Source organism: Grus americana, chromosome 15, assembly GCF_028858705.1.
Source record: "Grus americana isolate bGruAme1 chromosome 15, bGruAme1.mat, whole genome shotgun sequence".
NCBI lineage: Eukaryota > Metazoa > Chordata > Aves > Gruiformes > Gruidae > Grus > Grus americana.
This window is the reverse complement of record NC_072866.1, coordinates 13466752-13487588: the sequence shown is the minus strand read 5'-3', so window position 1 is coordinate 13487588 and position 20837 is coordinate 13466752. Positions and strand designations below refer to the sequence as shown.

Sequence of the window (20837 nt, the reverse complement as noted above, 5' to 3'; positions counted from 1 at the left end):
AGGACTATGTTGTGTCTCTAATGCACTTCAAAGTCCTGAAAAGAACACAGCTGAGGAAATATAATAAGATGAAACATAAACCCTTCACTGAGAAGGATGCACCAGAATGGTCCTCCTAGGCAGCCTGTACTGCTGTGGAACTGGTAGAGCAACATGTGGCAAAAACGTAAAACTACCCCTTGCCCTGTCTCCATGTGCAGGTCAGTACCCCAGAAAGGTGGTTTCAGCACAGTAGACCCTCTTCCCAACAACTCTTACTTTGTTCCAGGAGAACAGCAGCTTCTGCTGGAGATCAGGGCAGCTGCTGATCACTTCTGGGTCCAACATCTCCAGCCAGTCATTCAGAAGACCAGAGGAGGGCCCTAGCCAGGCTGCTTCAGTACTGAGGAGAAAACAAAGCCAGTATCAGCAGTGATGTCATGAACCCAGACCTCCCAGTGAATTCCCATCATTGCCTAGGCTCACCTGCAACTGTCCAGCTCCTTCTTCACTGGTGTTTCTTCTTTGTCCTGGAGCAACAAGGAGCTCACCACAGCAATTGGTTTCATGGCAGGAAACCTGGCAGTGGTCTCAACAGTAGCTGAGAAGAGGACAGTCAGGAGTTCCTCCAAGTATGGAGAGTGAGTTTCAATCAGACCTTGAAGAACTAGCAGAGGGAGAAAGATGTCACTTGTTAACTTCAGGATGTGGTGAAAGCTATGGAACCTTGTAAGAGTATCATGAAGGCAATCAGTCCAGCATTCCCAAGAGCCTGGCTCAGTAAGGAAGAGGGAAGCCATTTTCACCTGGGATAGCAGGCTTCTATTTCTCATTTTGCTAGTGGAAACCAAGAGTTTGTCGAGAGACTTATTCCCAGCCCCACATCACAGTTTATAAACCCACATACCAGTGCAGGGGAAGGAGTTGATACAAGATAGGACCAAGTTTAGATCAGTTCACATTTTCTGATCCAGGCAGAAGGCAGCTTCCCACAGCCTGCACACTAGGCACTCCCTTGCTGGGCTGGCAGTTCAACCTGCTGCTGCAACAGGGAAGGAGAGCAGGACGACAGCCATACCTTTGCTGATAAGCTCCGGCTCCACATTACACTTCTCTCCTGATTTCAGGGTTGCAATGATGGCACGTACCGTGGAGCTGATCAAGTCAGGGTCACGACGGAAAGTCAGAGCTTCTGTGAGGTGCAAGAAGCCACCTCGAACTGCAAAGAAATCACAGTGTTGGCATCACGGGGCCAAGCCAGCCCCCACATTAGGCTTCTCTTCTACAGATGCCCCATGTTGTTCCAGGGCACAACTACTCAAGCATACAAACCCACTACTACCATTTTACTCCCACCCAAACCCTTGACAGCTCTTCTGCATGTTACAGGAATATGTGGCTCAGAGAATACTCTATAACTACAAACCCAATTCTATGTCTAAGCTCTTGGTTATAGACTCCTCCTCCCAACAGATGGCAGATGGTAAACAACTCCACAAGTCATGATGTGACCTTGTTCCAGAGGCAGTCATGCATGCACATCCTTCAGGACTACAGCTAGCCCAGAACTCCTGGTCTGAGCAACTGAAGTTTTCCCTGAAAGATCTGCTGTGCTCGGTGCTATGCTAAAGCCCCAGGATGTCTGCATCCTCATATATAGCATTGTACAAAACCTCTCTTTGCTACTCCTAAGCACACCTCTTTAACAGGCAGCCCACCCCACTTTCTGCTCCAGGTGCAGTTTGGTTTCTGTCCCCTTCTTGTCCCACTCAGTCCCATAAGCTGCACAATGCCAGTACCGTCATTGATCCTGTGCCTTGAGGAGTACTGCACAGCAAAGGCCTTCAGCTGAGCACGTAGAGGACCATCTTCTACTGCAGGGTTCTCCAACCACTGCAGCATCTGCATGAGGACTTTGAAGAAGAGCGAGGAGAAGGCAGTGTCTTGCGGCATGCAGCGCTGGGAAGAACAGCAGAACAGGCTTGCTTATACACACTTCCAGAATACAACAAAGATAGCAGGAAAGATGCAGACAGTGGCACATACTGCCAGAAATACATAGAGCACACCTACTGTTACACTGTAGCTCACTCAAATCAAGGCAGCAGCTTCTGGTGTACAATACAAGACAAAAGACCCACTCTCTCACTCACACACAAAATACCTCTCCCAGCATAACTAGCGGTAACGTTGTGCCTTCTTTCACCATGATGAAAAGAATGAGATATTTCATTGAATAACTTGAAGCCTACTCTGAAGATTTCTTTAAGGAATTACAGACTTCAGCTCTCAAGTTGTCTGCAAATGCCCTGACTTGCAAGACACGTCCCTGCTACAAAACAGCAGACTAGAGATCCTAAAACTAACAGACATCCACAGCCACAAATCCTCACTACTGCGCAGTTCCCAGATGAGGTAGGGTACACCTAACCCTGCACGTAAACCCCAATTCTCAGCAGTGCTGGGCTAATGCAGCCAGCCTGCATCCAGATGCCTACGTCCAGGCAACTTGAGGCCTTCCCTCTGTGTCATGCTCCCCAGGCTTCATTTCCAGCATTATACAGGTAGAGGGTCTGCACACAGCAGAGCAGATGCACTGCAGACTTTGTTTCCTCCTCACCCCTCTTTGTTAAACGCTACAAAGATTCTCGTCCTACGCCACTCACCTGATACTGATACAACTGGCGCATCAGCGGGCAGGAGATGAAGTGGTTACGATGCATTGCCATCACCAACGCGCCGCTATGTGGAGAGTTCATCAGTGCAGCTACTGCCTGGAGAAGTCGTGCTGTGATCCCAGTCACCTGCGTGTTCCCTTGGCGGATGTGAGCCAGTTCCTGCCCCAGGGCCTGCTGTAACGCCAGGGCAAGTGGGCGCAGGTTTGAATTCTGCCATCGTGGGTCTGGATTTAGTGGGAAAAGCTGGTAGGACACAGAAGGGAGTAAGTTTGAGAGCAAATGAAAGGACTTGCTGTACTGTAAACATCCTGAGGCAGAAGACTGATTTACCTTGTATGATTATACTGACTGTGGGCTAACTGGAACCTTCTGATACAGCTTTTTCAATATTTTAGTGCCTGGTACAGGAACATACACAGCATCTACACAACCCCAACGTGACTATTAACACTGACATTGTGGGGGAATCACCATACTACCCAAATACGCACAACCAACTTGGCCAATTAATTCCCTGTAGGCTCCTTCTGGAGTCAATGGAGAGAGGGAGGCTCTGCAAGCAGACATGCCAGAGTACAAAGGCTGTTTGCACACAGCTTTGCTGCCAAGGCCCTGTGAGCATTTCACAAATCCTCCATCCGCTGCAGAGAGGAAAGGCGCTATACACAGAACAAACAAGGTGCAGAGACAGTAACATGCTAGTAGACACTGACGGTATTAGGCATGATCAAAAGCCACCTCATGTTCAAACTACAAGAAAAAAAATTCATACTTATTGCCTACAAACACTGCGGGAGGAATGGGTCAGAAGAACGCGAGTATAAGAGAAATGGATTTTGTAGAGCTGCTGCAGGGAAGCAGCTGATCAGCTAGAGGTTATACCAGTACCTGCAGAAAGATGCCTGCCAGATCATCTTCTGGGCCCAGAACCCGGACCTGGCTTAAGGCCCGGATCCGGTTCTGGCCTTGAGAATTCTCAGGACTAGATTTTGACCTTGCAGCCTCAGTGCTGTCTGCAAGAGGAATAAAAGAAAGAAAAATGTCATTATGGTAGCTAGCATCTGGAGCCCCAACACTGGATCACCTTCAGCTTTACAGTCTCTAACTACTAAGGAATTCAGTAGCTTTTCTCCTGAGGCTGAGCAAGACCTATTTTTCCATATCACTCAGAACAACTCATTGTAGTAAACTCCAAAAATATTGGAATTTCTCCCTTTGCCAAGAGTGAAAAACTCTAGCAAGGACTAGTGTCTAACTGTAGCTTACTGATATATTGCAACACAACCCCTTTTGAAGGCAGCTCTTCCTGTCCTCCTCAACAGCAAGAGAGGAAGGAAGTTTGGAAGACAACTTTGATATTCAGAAGTTTAGGCTAGCGCAGGCAGTACCTCGGCGGGCTGGTAAGGAGGCAGTGAGTAGGGAGTGGAAAGTCTGGCCTCCTGTCGCTCCTCTCTCATGCTGAACCTCCACAAGGTGAGCCATGTAGTCTGAAAAAGGAAAAAATACGAACACATCATCATCCTGTCCTCTTTAATAAAGCAGGACAGAATTGGTTGCTGTTTGTACAGCTCCCACAGTGAAGAAAGTTTGCTATTCTTGTGGACTTTGTAAACACAAAGCTTAAAGCCTTGTTTCTTTTACAAGGTAGCCTCCAAATTACTTTTTAGACTCTGTCCAATGCAATCCACAAAACCCTTCTCTATTTCAGGAAATACAGCCAAGGGCCATCCAGACAAGCTCTCAGGAGGCGTCTACAGTGACAACAGGCTGCCAAAGCAGCCTGTGCACAGAGTTTGCTGAACTAGCTTGCATTTTTCCAAGAAAGTCACAGGAGATACTTGTGAAAACCATTCAAGAAAAAGTAAACGCCTAGTCAGCCTCCTATGAAACTCTTACTCTTGTCCATGATGTTCTGCTCCAGTGTCTGCGGGTCATGAGATACTGCCTGATCCAGGTACTGCAGAAGTTTGCTCATGCTGGAAACTGGGATTCCAAAGGACTGAACAAAGAGAAGCAGCTGCTGCGGCTCCAGGTCCTGCAGGGCTGAAATACACAAACACTGGGTCCTCAGACCTCCAAACTGTCCACAGAGGGTCACCTTTATTACCTGACCTTGGTGCTTTTGGCTGGACCAACAGTGACACATTAATGACAGGGCTGCAGAGAGCCTAAAGCCAGAAGTCTGACAGCTGCCTACTATGTTTTCTTTCCTCTGCAAATCTTTGTCGTCTTATTGCATCTTCCAGTTAATTCACTCACTGGCTAATTTGATCTTCTGTTTAATTTGATCAAAACCTCAGGAACCCAATCATTTGTATTAAAAAATAACTTCCACCCTATCTGTTGATGGCTGCAAGCAGGAATTATAGAATAATTCAATCACTGGCTATGAGAGCTGTCATTTAATTACTAAGAAAGGGACGAAAGCTCTGAATACCAAGAAAAAGAGCACTGATGAGCTATGCAAGGACAAAAGTCACTGCAGGTATAGCTTACATCCTTCAGACACTGCTTTCTACATTGCAAGCACAGCATGCCCTATGGAAGCAGCGCTGTGCCTGTTGTCTGGTTACTGCGTAACTTAGTTCAATCTGAATGCTGTAACAAAGATGAGACTCCAATTCAGAGTCCCCCATTCCTTTAAGAGACACTGAAAGCACAATATCCATACAGACTCACTCCCCTGCTTTAAAAGTAATAGTGACTGCATATAAAAGCCAGCAAGATTCAGCACTTGGATCAGAGTAGGAGGAACTGCCTTCCACATGCAGTAAGCAGCCCTACCAAAGGCACTGACCACCTCTTCAGTCTCAGCTTTCACTGAGTTCTGCTCTTAATGCTGTGAGGATTAACCTATGGGTCTGATGGTTAGTGAGGTTGTATCCTTTCTCAAACCCTTGTTACATGACCCACACATCGTGGCTGCGTAGGGAATATCCCTGGAACATCCCATAATATTCCCTGCCTGGAACCAGCTCATATTCTGTACATCTGTTTGACAGCCTAAGGGACATAGCAAAGAATCTGTTGTATGTTTAGACTGCAACCGTCACAAAATCCAGGGACACGCTGTTTTCTCAATCCAAGCTCCCTGCTCAGCTGCAGCGTCTGCAGTGACCGATGGCCGCACCCAAAGGCGTCCAGGTAGGATGGCTTGGGCACACAGAGGATTGAGCAGGGAAACCTCTCCTTTTCCTTTCAGAAGGGTCTGAAACACATTGGTGTTTGTTGAAACATCCCACAGGCTCACCTGCATCCACAAGACGCGGGACCTCAGAGCGGATCATACGCAGCTTTAGCCAGTCGGGGAGCAGCAGAGCCTCCTCTGAGGTGTCAACCAGAAAAGCAGTAGGAAGGGGCTTCTTCTCCGGGAACCATATATCCAGTAAGGTATAAAAATCACCATCCCCTGCTTAAGAGTGGATGCAAAATTATGTCCCATGTTCATAAGCACCTAGAACACCCTACCCTTCTCCATACAAATCAATACACCAGAACCATTTTTTGTTCAAAGGTCAGAAACAACTCGGGAACAAACATCATCAAGTGGAAATGTGAACTACACATCTGAGTGCCCCGTCTTGCACTACAGTAAGTCTCTGAGTCCTTCTTGTTTAGCAGGGAGGGACACACCATTATTTTAATATTTCCTGCTGTCTGCAGAAGGCAAAAAAATAAGCCTGCAAATCCTTCACTCTGTGCAGCAATATTCTGATATATCTTACAGCTACAAACAAATACTGCAAGGGACAAGTCTGTGAGTAGAAGGATTAACACCAGCCTGACCTGTTTGGAGATGGCAGATAGAGGAAAGTCTCTCTGTATTTTCCATGACCCCTTGAACAAATTTGAGCACACTTCACTAACCTTGAGGTGGCCCTAGTGTCAGGAGAATAACCATGGCATGAACCACAAGGATGTGCATGGTGGCCGTTTCTCCACTAGTCCAACGAAGGAACACCTGATCCTGGGACTCTGACTGGAAAAAGGCAGAAAAAAACCAGGATGAACAAAGGTGGGGAGAGAAAGGAGAATGAGATCTGCGAGAAGCAGATGAAAGGAGAACATGAGAATGGACAAATTTGGTCAGACCAAAGTTCTACCTAGTCCAATATCTCCAACAGTAACCACAAAAGATACTCAAGGAAGAGTTAAAATAGCTTTTTATGTACACATACACTTGGCTGTGGCATTATGCCAACCTCCAATTATTTTCAGATCAGGGAATTCTTGAACCAGACATGGTTTCTACATACTCAGTAACCCACAATGGGCTTCTCTTTCGTTAACCTGTCCAGTTTCTTCCACCTGCTTAACAAAGGCAGGGAGGCACTCACCCAGCTGTAGACCTCCTCGCCCTCCTTACTCTGGCGCATGCGTTTGATGTAGCGAGAAAAGATGGAGAGAAGAGCAACAAGCACTGCATCTGATTCAGCACAGTATGAGAGCTTGGAGAAAAGGTGAGACATGATGGTAGAGCGCTCCACTATGAGTCGGGCTACGTCCTGCAAGAGAAAAAGATCCATGAGGTCTTTACTGAACAACACAGCCAGGTTCTCCTGCTTCACTGTGTCACATTATCCAGCTTCCATCATCAGCCCAGTTAACACCACTCTGGAGATCAACGGGTAGAGTCAAGAGTAAAGCCATCACAACAGGGCAAACACCAGTGCTTTGCATGCATCTTGTGATACCCTAGTGTCCCCAATTGTAGCACAGCTGCATTCTGATGCATCCCATTACAAAGTCAGCATTTGCCTAGTAAAAACCTGCATTTCTCTGAAGAAACAGATCTACTGAGTCTTATCATTTAATATTCCCCACATATCTAAACAGATCTATGTAGGCAGAAAGAACACACGAGCCTCTAGATCCATGCATCAATCTCCAAAAGACTGTTATGAAGGATGTAGTTCAATGGACTTAAAAGCAATAAAAAAGCACCCAGAGATAGAACAATGAAAAAAATAAAATCATTGTATAAAAGCCAAACATAAAAAAAATAAATCACCAAAACCTTTAAAAAAAGTATCGGAAATCCAATTTGGTTATAGAAAGTGCATATCCCACCACTAAGGTTCCTGACTTCCCATTCTCTCCCCAGATATATATGACTGCAGGTTTAGCACCTGCTTACTTGTGAAACACTGCCAGGTGGTGGGATTTCCTTCAAATCACTATCCACTCTTGCATTCCCCATACCACCTGAGATGGGCTGCTGGACTGGAGGTTATTGCTCTAATATCATTTCATGATATGAAACCGAAGACACAGGTTTCCTTCCAACACATACGCAGAAACACAAATCCGCAGTTCTCAGATTCACATGCTCTCAAGAACCTCACGGTGCTGGTACAGCAAGTCACGTATCTACCACTGTCCTGAGATGCACCAGGTCTCCCTGTGCAATCCCTCTGCCCTGACAACCTGGCCTCTCACCAGAGCGAGGTCATTGTGCTGTCCCTGTTCCTCCACTGGCGCATGCTGGGAGAGGTACACCAGGTAAGCGCTGATGGTCTGGGGATCTGTCTCCATGTGGATGGCCTAGAATGAGAATTCCTCTCATTAAAAATCAGGATTTAATGAAAACAAACACCAGCATAAGAAAAATTCTCCTGCAAACATGTCAGTATCACACCCACATGCAGTTTGCTCAGATTCGTTGTAGCATGAGTAGGACAAAGATTAAGGTGGTCACTTATCCCTTCCAGCTGCTAACACCCTACCTGTTGCAAGGCAAGAGCTGTTGTTGCTCTAACACTGTCAAACAGCGGCAGCCTCGGGAGGTCTCTCAGCAGCCACTGATATCCCTGCAGCAGTTCAGAATCGCCAGAGTCTTCTTCCATGGGGTGATCTTTCTCCTCTCCATCACGCAGTCCCCCTTCTGACAGCACCAAGGACAGGCCCTGCAGAAGTCACACAGACACAGCTGCTGTGTTTGAAGCCACAGCTGGAACACTAGTTTCATACTAGTGAATATAATAGAAACAAGCTTCAAACATCATGGAACAATCCGAATGCAGCACACAACAGGTTTCATATCTCATGTAATGTGTTTGCTTGACAGCTACCCTGCTTGAAGTTTCAGTCTTCTCTAAGCACAATCTTTTTGAGATCTCTGCAATTATCCTTGCCTTGACTGTGCTCTAGAGCTCAGGCACTCACTCATTTACATTCCCCACAGACAACAGCTGCTGCCAATTACTCCATGGAGCACATGATCTGCTGAGTCTACACCTGAACTTCACAGGAAACATAGCAAAATCCAGCTCTATCTTAAGAAAAGTACTACTTGGCTGTTGAACAAAGAAAGTTTATGAGCAGCAGGGAGTAGAAGAGCATTTGATGGGATTTGGAGATTGAGACAAGTTACTGAAGAAGGATGACATGAAATAATTTCACTGCACAGGCTCTGGACTCATGAGAATCTAGGACTCTGCCCTCAGCTTCTGACAAACCCTAGTCAAGAAGATTTTCATTTTGCTCACCTTCATGGCCAGGACCCGTGAGGCCACCTGGGAGGAACTCAGGCGTCGTAGGAAATAGTCAAGCACCTCGCAGGTTGTCTGTTCATCTGCTTTGGGACCCAACAGCAAGTCTTGCAATCGTCCAAGCAACTGCCTTTGCTTCTGTTGTCTCTATGGAGCAAGAAGTTGGCCTTTCCAGTAAAATCAAATGTGGGATGCACAGAAAGTAGATAACAGAAATGATCCCCAAAAGACTACTCACCTGGCGTTTCTTGGCACGCTGCTCCTTACTCTCGCCCTCCTCCTCTTCTTCACCTGAGGTTGATTCATCAGCAGCATCATGAAGCAGGAACTCACAAAGGCACTGCACGGGTAGGACGTCCAAGGAGCCCTCGCTGGACTGAACCAGATCTGCTAGCCATGGCATTGACTGCGATGAGGCCTAGGAAGCAGAAGAATGACAACACAAGATCAGCAGGACATAGATGCAGCACACCGATCATTTAATTCCTGTAAACCACCTTCCCCTGCATCTTACTTAGCTTCCTTTTGCCCCTCACTCTGCTCAAGTTTCAGAGATGAGGGATCAGATCCCAACATAGCCAAGCCATCAAGGGAGCCCACCTGTCTTTGGATGATGTTGAGAAGAAAGTCAGGATGACGACTACGACACAGGAGGTGGCCTAAGCGAAGTGACTGGTTCAGGCTTTTCACCTGTTCCAGGACATGTGGTGGGGGTCTGCGTGGGGGGCCCCTGCCAGAGAAACAAGAAGTTATCCACAGGCAGACATACATTCACTCTGGTGTTGATGAGGATCAGTCAGTTCAGCAGTGCATGAGGGCCACACACAGGTGGCAACAGAAGGACAAGGACTAGATGTGACACATATCCAACCAGATCTCGGGGCTCTTCTTGCCCACATCAACCACCCTATGAGCAGCAAGGATTCCTGACTGGCATTAACTAGGATTTTATTATGGCATCAGACTGCAGAAGGCTACTTACTGAGGGTCCAGACTTGTCAGCTGGGACAGCAAGAGGCTGCTGCTCTCTGTAATTGTTTGTTTTGTGGATGCAGCAGCCAGATGACCCTCAAATGCAAGAATTTCCTGTTTTTCTCTCTGGGAGATTTGAAGTTCACGATTAATCATCTCTGTGCGTGTCTCCTCATCCGTCAAGGTACATTGAGGATAGGAATAATTACTGAGAAAATAAGTTAAAAAAGAAAATGGTTATCTTGGCCTATTCGAAACTCATGAACCACAGTCAGAAAGTCCCCAGGACCTTGGCTCCATCATAGAAAAACAAGGCAGCTTCCCAATGGGGCCAGGGAGACCAAGACCTTTTCAGCAAGGTGCATCAGTCATTCCTCCCTTTTTCTCAGCTTTATTCCCTTGTTTATACTATTTCTGTTGGGGGAAGGCACCTCTCCCACTCAAACTGCAGTGCTGCTGCCAGCCAGCTTATTTTACATCAGTTCCACTGGAAAGGAAGGAGCCAGCTGGCACAAACTTCATTCAGAAATATGTGTTTTCGGTGGTCTGTTTGATTTGTGTAGGGATTTAAGCATACTAACTTGGTCATGACCATTTCCATAAGCATCTTTAGAGAGGGGTACTCCTCCCATGCAGCCAGACCTGCAACAGAGAAGGGAAAACAGGGAGAAAGTGAGGGTCTTTATACATATTCTAACACACTCCAAGGTGGGGGGAGACACAACAAATTCAAAATGGAACAGCTCGCCACGCTTAGAGCACAGACAATGTGATTCCAGCTGGTCCAAACCCCCACACTGTATATTTTTGCACACACAGGGAATATGTAGTTAGTTAACTGCAGTTATCTCACCAACCCAGCACATGCCTTGAACACAGGCAACCAGACTTCAGCAGACAGCACCTTGGCCAATTTTTGCACCAGAACTAGTATCCTGAGAAGTGTCCAGACTCACCAATGTTTTCAGGATTGAATGCAGCCACTACAAGCAGGAGAGGCCAGGCTTTCCAGTAGAGGGTAGAAATAGCTAGGTTTGGAGGCTGGTACCTGTAAAAGCCATCAACAGATACAAGCAGTTGGATTTGGTTATTTAAGCCTATCTCAAGACTGCTTTTCTCCTTAATTACACACTGTTTAGATTCAGCCACACCAGTTCAGTGGTCTTCAAAGAAAGAAAAAAAAAAAAAAAACCCAAAACCCAAAAAGCACCTCTCTCAGGAGGGACAGCAGTATTCAGCTGGAAATTTCTAGAGTAGGAAGGTCAGAGTGCTTGCAGAGGAAAGTCCACTCCATGACTCAAGTATTACTTGCCCTAGAGAAATTTCCACCTGAACACATCATTGAAAAAGTTTCCTCATGATTTTATTATTAGAGATTGTAATAGGGAAAAGCATCTTAAAATCTGTGAACTAGTATTGTTAGTCACAAGGTGAAAAGATCACAACAAGATTGTCTATGTGACAAGCCTTACCCTGGGGGCAGCTGGATATTCTCTGGATGGTGGTAAGTGCATAGATTTAAGACCGCATCGATAAGCTGGATTCTTTCTACCCTCAGGACCTCGACATCTGGAAGAAGAGAAGACTAAGCAAGTTATTGACCTGTCTATCTGGCTGGAAGTCCTTCAAAAAAAGCATCATAGTATAACAAAAATTTTACTTCAAGCAACTATGTTATTGTGGGCTTGTTCTCATGATACTACAGGAACAAAAAACCAACAACACTTAAAAAGCAGCAACACTTAAAAAAGCCGCAAGTCAATATATAAGGATATTGAGCTTTTCAGCTGCAATTTGGTTTAAATTCTTAAGGGCAGCTTTTTTCTAAATGCATCCAATATCATACCTCTATCTTTTTCAGAGTTCAGATACACTCCTTCAGGTTAGCAGTGAATCTGCTCAGAACTTCCGAGGCTCAGAGGAACTAAAAATGCATTTTAACTGTGTTGCAAGTTTTCACACTCGCTCCGAGTCTTCCAATATTTGAGATGGCGTGGCATTTAAAATGCTATACTGAGAGGCTGGACACATTTTCACAGGATATTCAACAGCAAAGTCTAGCTCGTGCCACTTGCACCGACCAGATCTGGATTAGACTTCACTATTAACCAGGCAGCACTAAAAGCACATAAGATCCTTTAGACTCAAACTCTGACAACCCCCTCAACTCTGACAAAACCACACACAGCTCAACTGAATGGACATACTCTCCAAGGATGCAGGAATTTGGACAAATGCTGAATGAATTCATAAAAGGAGTAAGAGTTAAGGCTGCTTTGTAACCGCTATTCTGTAACAGTGTTTGAGTAATGGAATTGGGAGGAGCATACAACACACGGGTTAATTACTTTAACTTCCAACCCTTTCATTTTTGCATGGCCCAAAAATTCCTATTCATTTTACAGTATGTATAAAGGACTAAACTGAATTTAAAAATGCTAACTAACAACTTTGGGTGGTTATTCACAGTCCTTCATCCTCAACACAACCAATAATTTCCCAAACACTCCATGACAGAACATCAGTAACAGGGAGAAACAGTAGGAGAAAATAAGAAGCTTCTCTAGTGAGAAAGCAACAGCAATACGTGTCTGGCTTTGAGCCAAATGCTTAGCCATCATGACTAAAACGTGCTTTAAGTGATGCAAAGGCTCCTTGGTACATGGTAGGAGCCACCTCAGCCCCGGGTGGCAGTAAGAGGACATGCAGACAGAAGTAAGCACTTGCTGGCTGGAGCGTTGTGCGGTCTTACCATCTGCTTGCACGGCCGCAGCCCGCTTCACCAAGTGGTCTGCGAGCTCCATGGCATCCGCAGGGCCGAGAGGAAGGTCCCGCGACAAACCGATCACAAGGATCCGCATCAGTGTGTCTTCAAGAATAGGCACCTCAGAGCAGAGGCGAAGGAAGAAGCTGCATGAGACACGAGACATCAATCATGCTTCTTTTGACAGCAGCATGAGGGTTCCTGAAACCCTCCGCAGCCCCTAGAGCTCATCAGAGCAGAGGATAAATCACAGCTTAGTTTACAACCCCTTCCCTGGTCTCCAGATCCAAATGAAACTACCCGAAACAAATTGTTTTGTGGAATACTGGTCGTGTTGCCTTGTTCCTCTGCACTTCTGCACTGCCTGCTGGAGTCTGAGTTCCCTAAGGTTACCCCAATACAAACCAAACAGCGCAGGGCTGCCCTTCTTACAATTACAGCATCAGGATCCAGAACAGCTTGTCACAAGGAACAGGAATGAAGGAGGAAGAGGAACAGATGGAGAATGGAGCAACATCCCTCAATTTTAAGGCAATGTAACAGATGAAGAAAACCTGAGCACAGTTCCAAGCCTTTCCAGCACAGAGCTATATAAGGAACACCAGAAAAGATCAGTTCTGCCACCAGCTACAGCAGCTCCGTGCCTGTACCCAGCTATGAGTGGGGCGCACACTCACTTGCGGTCACTCTCAGGGGGCCAGTTGTCCCATTTGTAGTAGGTTTCTGGCTGTTCTGTGAAGAGCACCTTGTGAAGGCTGTAGGGATGAAGAGGACAGTAAACACCATCTGTGTGAGGCTCAAGAACACATTCAACAGTTCAGACTCCCCAAACTCCTGCTAATGCTTCCTATCCTACACATGAAGGAGCTTCCTTAGATAAGCTCGTCTAGAAAAAGTAACAGCATGAATCATAACAGAGAGGACTACACAGTATGGGCATTGGGCTTTCAGTAATATATCTCGCTTACTATTAATTCTGGCTTGAGCTGCCTCAGCAATGCCTTGTACCAGACCCCAGGACACAACCTGTCCTCCAGAGGCAGGCAGACAAGGCAGCGCTATCTATGGAGCCCTCAACTGTACAGTGTGGAAAAGGATGTCAGACAAAAGAACAACAGGGGTCCACAGGGATCATGCTTAGTCAGGTAACTGGAAATTCTCTATTGGGTGGACCTAAATAATACAAATCAGAAATATTTTCAATTATCATATATTTCTGGTAAAAGGATGCATCTGCAGGTATTCCTGAGAGGGAGACAGTCCCAGCCTGAACCCTGCTAAAACAGTTTCTGCTCCCTGTCTGATAAGGGGAGAGAATCTAGCCAAACCCTGGCATATGTGTGATTTTTCATGATGTGTCATACACTGTTGGGAAAGGGACTGGTTATGCACAGCAGATTACCAGGCTGACTCTCTTACCAGTGCACATAGTCCTTTGGAGCCAGCTTGCTGATAGATGGAACGACCGTATGAAGCCACCAGACAGCATCTCGTTGGATAGCAGCAATTTGGTTCTGGAAAGAGCGCAGCACTTCCAGGTCTGAAACACAGTTGAGTTACAAACACATATCAAGACCCCCATCAGAGGCCAAGCAGGAGAGGGTGGCTGTTTCAAGAGCAGAGAGTAAGCAGGGCTCTGAAGCATCAACAGTAAACTGGGGAGAGGTGTATCGGATAGCCTTGAGCATCCCAGCACTGACAGCACACATACTTTGCTTTCTGATGCACGCTGCAACAAAACCCAGAGATGTAGCATGGACAAATTAGCATTGCGAGAAGATGACATCTGGGCAGTCACTGCAGTGCCACCCCAAAGGCCTGTCTTCTCAGGTAATCCTTACGGCTTGAGGCCCCTCCATAGACAGTTCCCTTTCCCCAGCCTCTCAACCCCTGCTTCCGTAGATACAGGAAGCACCCAGCCACGCAAATGCCACATCTCCCAACTCTGTCAGTCTCAGGATGATAGCAAACACCCCCACGATGCCTCTATTCAGAATGGAGGCTTACACCCCTTCCTAACCCTAGCTGCAATGTTCCCCCAACCTCAGAGGGAGGTATCTAACACGCTGCCCATCTTCAGAGGGAGCCTAGGCTGTTCTGCTTACTCTTTTTCTCTCCTTTGTCCCAAGCAATTCCAGCCTCCTTCACCTGGGCTGTAATACCAAGCATCATGGAGACAGCTAGCAGATCAGTTATGTGGATGACAAACCGCTCCTTAAAAAAAAAAAATAAAATAAGTTAAAAAAAAGGGAGTTGAATAAGCAATACCCAGAGCTGCCTTCTGGAAAAGTGTTCGTCATCAAAAAAGACAGTCATATATGTTTGGAAATGGGATATGGGAGTGTTGCTATGAGATGAGACACACAAACACTGACTCACTCAAAGAGCAGAAGAAAGAACAGCCAGAAAAACAGCTATAGAAGAGCCCAGCACACCACTGGCACGTCCAGCAGCACAAGGGTCAAAGTGGTACCTTGAATTCCATTTCTGCATACTGGGCCTCCTTCCGTTCCTGCATAAGACCCAGACAGAAGGCCTGGAAGTTGATCTCATGTTTCGTCTGTTTGATGATCTCTCGCAGCAGAGCCCGTGAAGCTCGCAAGTAATCGTCCTTAGTAGTCAAAAGATCCTGGAACACCATTGCTAGGTACTGAGGCCATACAGAAAGAGAAAACTTTCAGTGCATTGTAATATATCTGCATCCACAAAACAAGACGACACAAGGCAACAATGCTGGTGGCATGCCTGGTCCTTCAGACCCTGGGGACCCATAATAACATTTCTTTCATGAAACTTCATTACCACAAGGTTGGTCACCCAGAATGTGGGAGTTAGAAAATATCCATGCACATTTATTCCTAACAAGTGCAATCATAAAATTTCAAAACATTATGATACAGGTCACACAGTTGTCTGTGAAAAGATTTTATGCAAGCCTCAATTCAACCAAATCTCTCAGGTGGGGTTCTGGGATCACTGTCAGTCCCACAAGACACCATGCCTACCTTCGGAGCTTGCTCTGAGCTATGCTGAAGAACAGTATACAGGATCTGCATGTTGTTGGGGTTTCTTGCATTCGATAGTTCGTTGAAAATCACAAACTTAATTGTAGTGCCCAGGTTATCCCTGTGCGCATTGAGCAGCTCTCTGCAAGAGAGGACCAGAGGTTTCAGAGCTGAGGTTTCATTGCAGCTAGACCCACTGTTCCGATTTCTCTTTGAAGCATTCAACACACAAAAGCAAAGAGAATGGAGCAGCACATATGTCCAGCAATATCAAAGGATTACTGAAAGACTTCCAGGCCAATGAAACTCATTTAAATGTTACACAGAACACCCCACGGTCCAAGCTGGTATTTGAAACCACTATGCAGAGAGACTGAGACTGTCAAAGCCCTGGGCACATCTTCCAGAGTGCTTTCTCCTCCTGTCACAGATCCAGCCACTCACTCACCTGACACACAGCATGTAGTGGTTGAGAAGGACTTTCGGCTTGAGACGAATTTTGATCAGGTTGGAGATAACTTCCATGTCCTCTGAGCTGTGGGTGTTGCAGTTCATACAGACTGACATCAGCAAGTCCTGAGCTGGCTTGGTCAACTGCAGAGGAAGAGCAGAAAGGCTACAGTCACTTGCTGTCACAGATCAGGAATGTTAACTGGTGGCCCTCCTGGTGGGATTCCAGACCAGGTCCAGAAGAATTGTGCTTCGACAGCTTCCATCCTTACCTTTGGATTCTGCAGCCACATCTCCAGCCTCTGCACAGCCATCTGCCGCACCTCTTTGTAGCCACAGGTTGCTGTCAGTAGTCGAAGGAGGTTCCTGGAGACATTGTCCATCGGCTGGCGCCGGTTGAGTTGGTCCCGCAGCATGTCTAGGACATATTCCTCCACGCTCTCTGCAAGGTCCTCATACCTGGGCCACACAAACTGCATTTTATTCACTTCCACACAAGCCAGCATGGTCACACTTTGCTCTGCCCAGAGATCAGCAGCCTTTCTTGTTTGTGGTATGCATTACGAAGACATAAAATCTACTCGCTTCTCCTGGAACCAGTTTTATCTGATGCTCAGCATCCTCTAGCAAGTACCATGGGACAGCTAGTGCAGAGAGAGAGCTCCCTGCTGCAGCACTGCAGGGATGGGCGAGCACAGACAGATCTGCCACATGGCTGCGTTAAGAGAGGAAGAGGCACTGTACCTGGGCATGAGCTGGCCCTCCTGCTCCGGGCTCATTTTCTCCTCTGCAATCAGCAGCTCACTCTGGCTGTCTTCCTCCTCCGTCATGGAAGGGTGTGGGCTACTACCTAAGAGAGACCAGCAGGCAGCACACTTCATGAGACAAGTCCTCTTTCTAGAGGTCACTCACTCATGCTCTTAAGTGTTCAGCGTCTTTCAAGGATCCCCTTCAGCAACACTGAAGGAGGCCACAACTAGCCGCTTCCTCACACTGTATCACATACAGCCACGTTCTCCAAGCCTCCTTCATTTCTAGGGGATGTTTGAGGACAGGCAGTGAAAGAGCCCCAAGGAGAGGAAAAGCAATACCTGGAACTCAAAGTCTGCACTGAGTGACTCAATCCACCCATCAATAAGCTCAACAGGCTCCATCCTCTCCCTACCCCTTTGTTCCTGCTTCCCAAACATCTGCTTACCAGCACTAAGGTCCCCTCCACTACGTCCAACTTCCCCATGCAAGAGCATGCTCTTAGGAGGCATCTTTGTGTTAAAAGCTGTTTGGATGTTATCCACAAATGTCTTGCAGTGAGGGCTGTCCACCCAGATGCGCTCCCCAAGGGAGTCCTCAATGTAAACCTGCAGAAGAGAACACAAACCATGCTCGAGCCTTTTTTTTTTCCCCACTGGTTAATCAAAGAAGTATTTCAAAGAAGTATTTGTGAGCTTCCCTGCTTTTAATTTATTTTTAATAAGATGCTGCAAAGTAGGAAACCAGCATAACGATTGCATGGATGAAAACCAGACCAGATTACTGCAGGCCAGTCACATAAGAGCAAAAGACCAAACTCTCACATCCCAAGCTCTACTGGGCACCGACCCTCCCAAGCAACAAAGCTGATTAAGCTTTAGCAAAGATTTGACAACAACTTCTACCACCAGAATATAGAAGCTAGTCTTTCAAAAGCTTAGTCTTTTTAAATTAATGGGCTGGTTTAATCCCTACAGACAAACTAGAAAGTAAGAAGTCTCTGTGACATGTATCAATACAGTGTCAAAGGCAGCTCAGAAAAGCGCAGGGATAAGGCAACAGAAGGCAAAGGAGGCCACAGCATTTCAAGAAGCGGTGAAGATTTTTCTTTAAAAAAACAAACAAATAATCGATAATGATTCTGGTTTTCTCCCTCGTCAATACAGCATGAGCCCAGTCTCCAATTTCTGCCTCCTCCAGCTGCATTCCCCACACTGGGCAACCAGCCACTGGATACACCCTTCCCCTGCAGCAGGAATCACAGAATGGTTTGGGCTGGAAGGGACCTCAAAGCCCATCCAGTTTCACCCCCTGCCATGGGCAGGGACACCCTCCACTAGCCCAGGTTGCCCAAAGCCCCATCCAACCTGGCCTTGAACACTGCCAGGAATGGGGCATCCACAGGTTCTCTGGGGAACCTGTGCCAGGGCCTCACCACCCTCACAGGGAAGAATTTCTTCCTACGTAAAAGATTTCTTCCTAATAAATCCTCTGCTGCAATCCTACCCCCACATACGCACATTTCCCAACCCCAGCCGGTTCTACCCAGTCTGCCCACCACTGCCTCAATCCAGCAGAAGCACCCCTGGTTCAACAACCTTGACAAAGATCTCCGGCCAGTTCTCGTCCTCTTCGTAAGCGGCCATAAGAAGGTTGCAGGCCAAGACAGACACCAGGCTGTTCCCTTTGGCTTTGAAATTGATGGAGGCATCTCTTCGGAGTAGGCTGCACAGTGCCTGGAATATCATCCACAAAAAATAAGTTAAAAAGAAAATAATCAAGTCATCTCACAAGAAACCGTACAGAAGAGCTTTAGAAAAAGAAATATAAATCGCAGCAGCTTGCCACAGAGCTATGGTATTTACAAAAACACGCAGATTATGCTTTGGCTTGAGAGCAACTGCAACTACGCTCGCAAGCTGGCAGCAACGATATGTCAGTAAGCTCAAGAGTCCCGACGTGACACAGCCCTCACCTCGATAACCCCTTCGGTGGCAAATATGTTTGGTTTGATTTTTGCCAAGTACATTAGGCTCAGGTACAGTGTCGTATCAGGTTTGGCTCTGTTCATCTTCAGCTGCTTCACAGCTCCACACAGCACCCCCTCAATACGGTCGTCATTGCCTTCTGCCTCTGCTGCCTCAATTTCATCCAGCAGCACCGTGGGGACAACTGCAATCGTCAACACACAGGCATCAGTATTTACCCTCACGCAAAATAACCTGCCCCGAGATGCTGGCAGGGCCAGTCACTGGGAAAGCAAAGCATGGACCAGCTCACCTTTAGCCCCTGCCATGGCGTTTCCCTACCCAACTGCTATTAAAAATTCTGTTTCACACCTGACAACACCCCTTGATTATTTTTCAGTTGGTCTGTGCTAGAGTACTCCTCCACAAAAGCACCAAACACCAGAAAATGGAATGACACTTCAAAAAGCAAGCAACGTTCAGATCCAGAGTCTACTACAGAAATATATGAATAAAATACCACAATCCAGACTCAAAGATCTCCTCTGGGAGTCTCTCAGATGCTGCTATTAAACAGCTCTCAGGATGAACACAACTCAGTGCTGGAGGAGAGGAGACAAAACCGTGACTTCAGCCCTGTACCCGGCACAGGAAACCCTTAAGGACAGCACGTAAACATTAGCGTGGGGACTGCAAGAAAGGCCCTGGGCAGGAGCTCCCGGGAAAGGCAAGCTGAGGTGTGCACCCCCGCCTGCCCGTCAGGCGGGAGCGCTGCGAGGCCTCACCTTCAATCGGGATGACGGACGGCTCCTTGATGGAGGGTGAAATGGCTCGCTTCTCCGCCACGGCCGCCTCAGCCAGGCGTCCCAGGGCGCTGAGGGGAGGCGTGGAGGAGAGCTTGGGCCGCTTGGTCAGGCCGGTCAGCCCCGCCGGGCCCGCTAAGGCGGCGGCCGCGTCCCGCTTGCGCTCGGAGGGCAGCCCGGGGGGCGCCGGCTTCAGCAGGGTGACGGCGGCTTTGCCCTCGCCGCTCTGCCCCTTGGAGCCCAGCGCGATGAAATCTCCCGGCGGCGGGTGCGCTGCAAGGGGACAGGGGACAGGCGTGACAGCACCGGCCCGCGGCGAACGGAACCCCCCGGCCCCCCTCCCCGGGCCAGGCGGCCGCAGGAAGCTCCCCGGGACTCACCGGAGGGCTTGGGCACGGCGCTGGGCCGCCGCACGGTGGCCGCCTTCGGCCGGTTCATGGTGCCGCTGCGCCCAGACCCCCGCGGACGAGCCGCCACCGCCGCCACCCGGAAGCGGAAGTCCGCGGCCGCGCCCCGCCCCCGCGGCGGAAACGAAGAGCGGGCTCTCCCGCCGCCGGGCTGTGGAGCCAGAGCGGCACCTCCCGGCCCGCCCCAGAGACAGCGCCCCCTGGTGGCGGGAGGGCGCGGCGCGGCAGGCAGTGCCGCCCCCTAGCGGGCTGGTGTGGGCACTGCACCCCGGGGGCATGGGGGAGCGGGGGGGGGCCGGGGGGGCTGAGGCCACAGAGGGAATGGAGGGGCTGGGCTGGGGCCTGGGGGGCTCTGGGATCAGAGAGGGGCTGGGATGGGGGGGCTGGAATTGGGGGGGTGCTGGAATCGGGGGGGCTGGGCTGGGCTGGGGGGGCTGGAATCGGGGCTGAAACTGGACAGCTGCGACTGGGGGATGGAACCGGGAGGACCGAGATCTGGGACAGAAACTGGGGACCCCCACGGCGGCCGGCCGCCCCCCCCCCCCCGCCACACACACACGTCACGCTCCCG

General features: G+C 48.2%; 1 protein-coding gene across 2 annotated transcripts in view; it reads right to left on the bottom strand.

Moving 5' to 3' along the window:
- Window positions 1-20352, bottom strand: part of INTS1 (integrator complex subunit 1) — a 30401-nt gene extending 10049 nt beyond the window's left edge. The window contains exons 1-34 of one of the 2 annotated variants that reach the window (XM_054843094.1): window positions 20240-20352; window positions 19842-20132; window positions 19065-19261; window positions 18688-18825; window positions 17538-17697; window positions 17084-17189; window positions 16612-16798; window positions 16338-16483; window positions 15890-16031; window positions 15358-15534; window positions 14990-15098; window positions 14304-14424; window positions 13562-13639; window positions 12873-13030; window positions 11593-11689; window positions 11077-11168; window positions 10702-10762; window positions 10131-10328; window positions 9749-9878; window positions 9387-9566; window positions 9146-9295; window positions 8384-8563; window positions 8097-8201; window positions 6995-7162; window positions 6525-6636; window positions 5908-6069; window positions 4554-4700; window positions 4046-4144; window positions 3546-3670; window positions 2646-2900; window positions 1779-1938; window positions 1058-1198; window positions 466-646; window positions 259-382 (exon numbers count right to left, since the gene is read on the bottom strand). In XM_054843094.1, the coding sequence (XP_054699069.1) occupies window positions 259-382; window positions 466-646; window positions 1058-1198; window positions 1779-1938; window positions 2646-2900; window positions 3546-3670; window positions 4046-4144; window positions 4554-4700; window positions 5908-6069; window positions 6525-6636; window positions 6995-7162; window positions 8097-8201; window positions 8384-8563; window positions 9146-9295; window positions 9387-9566; window positions 9749-9878; window positions 10131-10328; window positions 10702-10762; window positions 11077-11168; window positions 11593-11689; window positions 12873-13030; window positions 13562-13639; window positions 14304-14424; window positions 14990-15098; window positions 15358-15534; window positions 15890-16031; window positions 16338-16483; window positions 16612-16798; window positions 17084-17189; window positions 17538-17697; window positions 18688-18825; window positions 19065-19261; window positions 19842-20132; window positions 20240-20297 (4935 nt within the window). In that variant the 5' untranslated portion in view covers window positions 20298-20352. The remainder of the gene's footprint in view (window positions 1-258; window positions 383-465; window positions 647-1057; window positions 1199-1778; window positions 1939-2645; window positions 2901-3545; window positions 3671-4045; window positions 4145-4553; window positions 4701-5907; window positions 6070-6524; window positions 6637-6994; window positions 7163-8096; window positions 8202-8383; window positions 8564-9145; window positions 9296-9386; window positions 9567-9748; window positions 9879-10130; window positions 10329-10701; window positions 10763-11076; window positions 11169-11592; window positions 11690-12872; window positions 13031-13561; window positions 13640-14303; window positions 14425-14989; window positions 15099-15357; window positions 15535-15889; window positions 16032-16337; window positions 16484-16611; window positions 16799-17083; window positions 17190-17537; window positions 17698-18687; window positions 18826-19064; window positions 19262-19841; window positions 20133-20239) is intronic. The other variant, XM_054843095.1, reaches the window with a different exon arrangement.
- Between the last annotated feature and the right edge of the window lie 485 nt (window positions 20353-20837).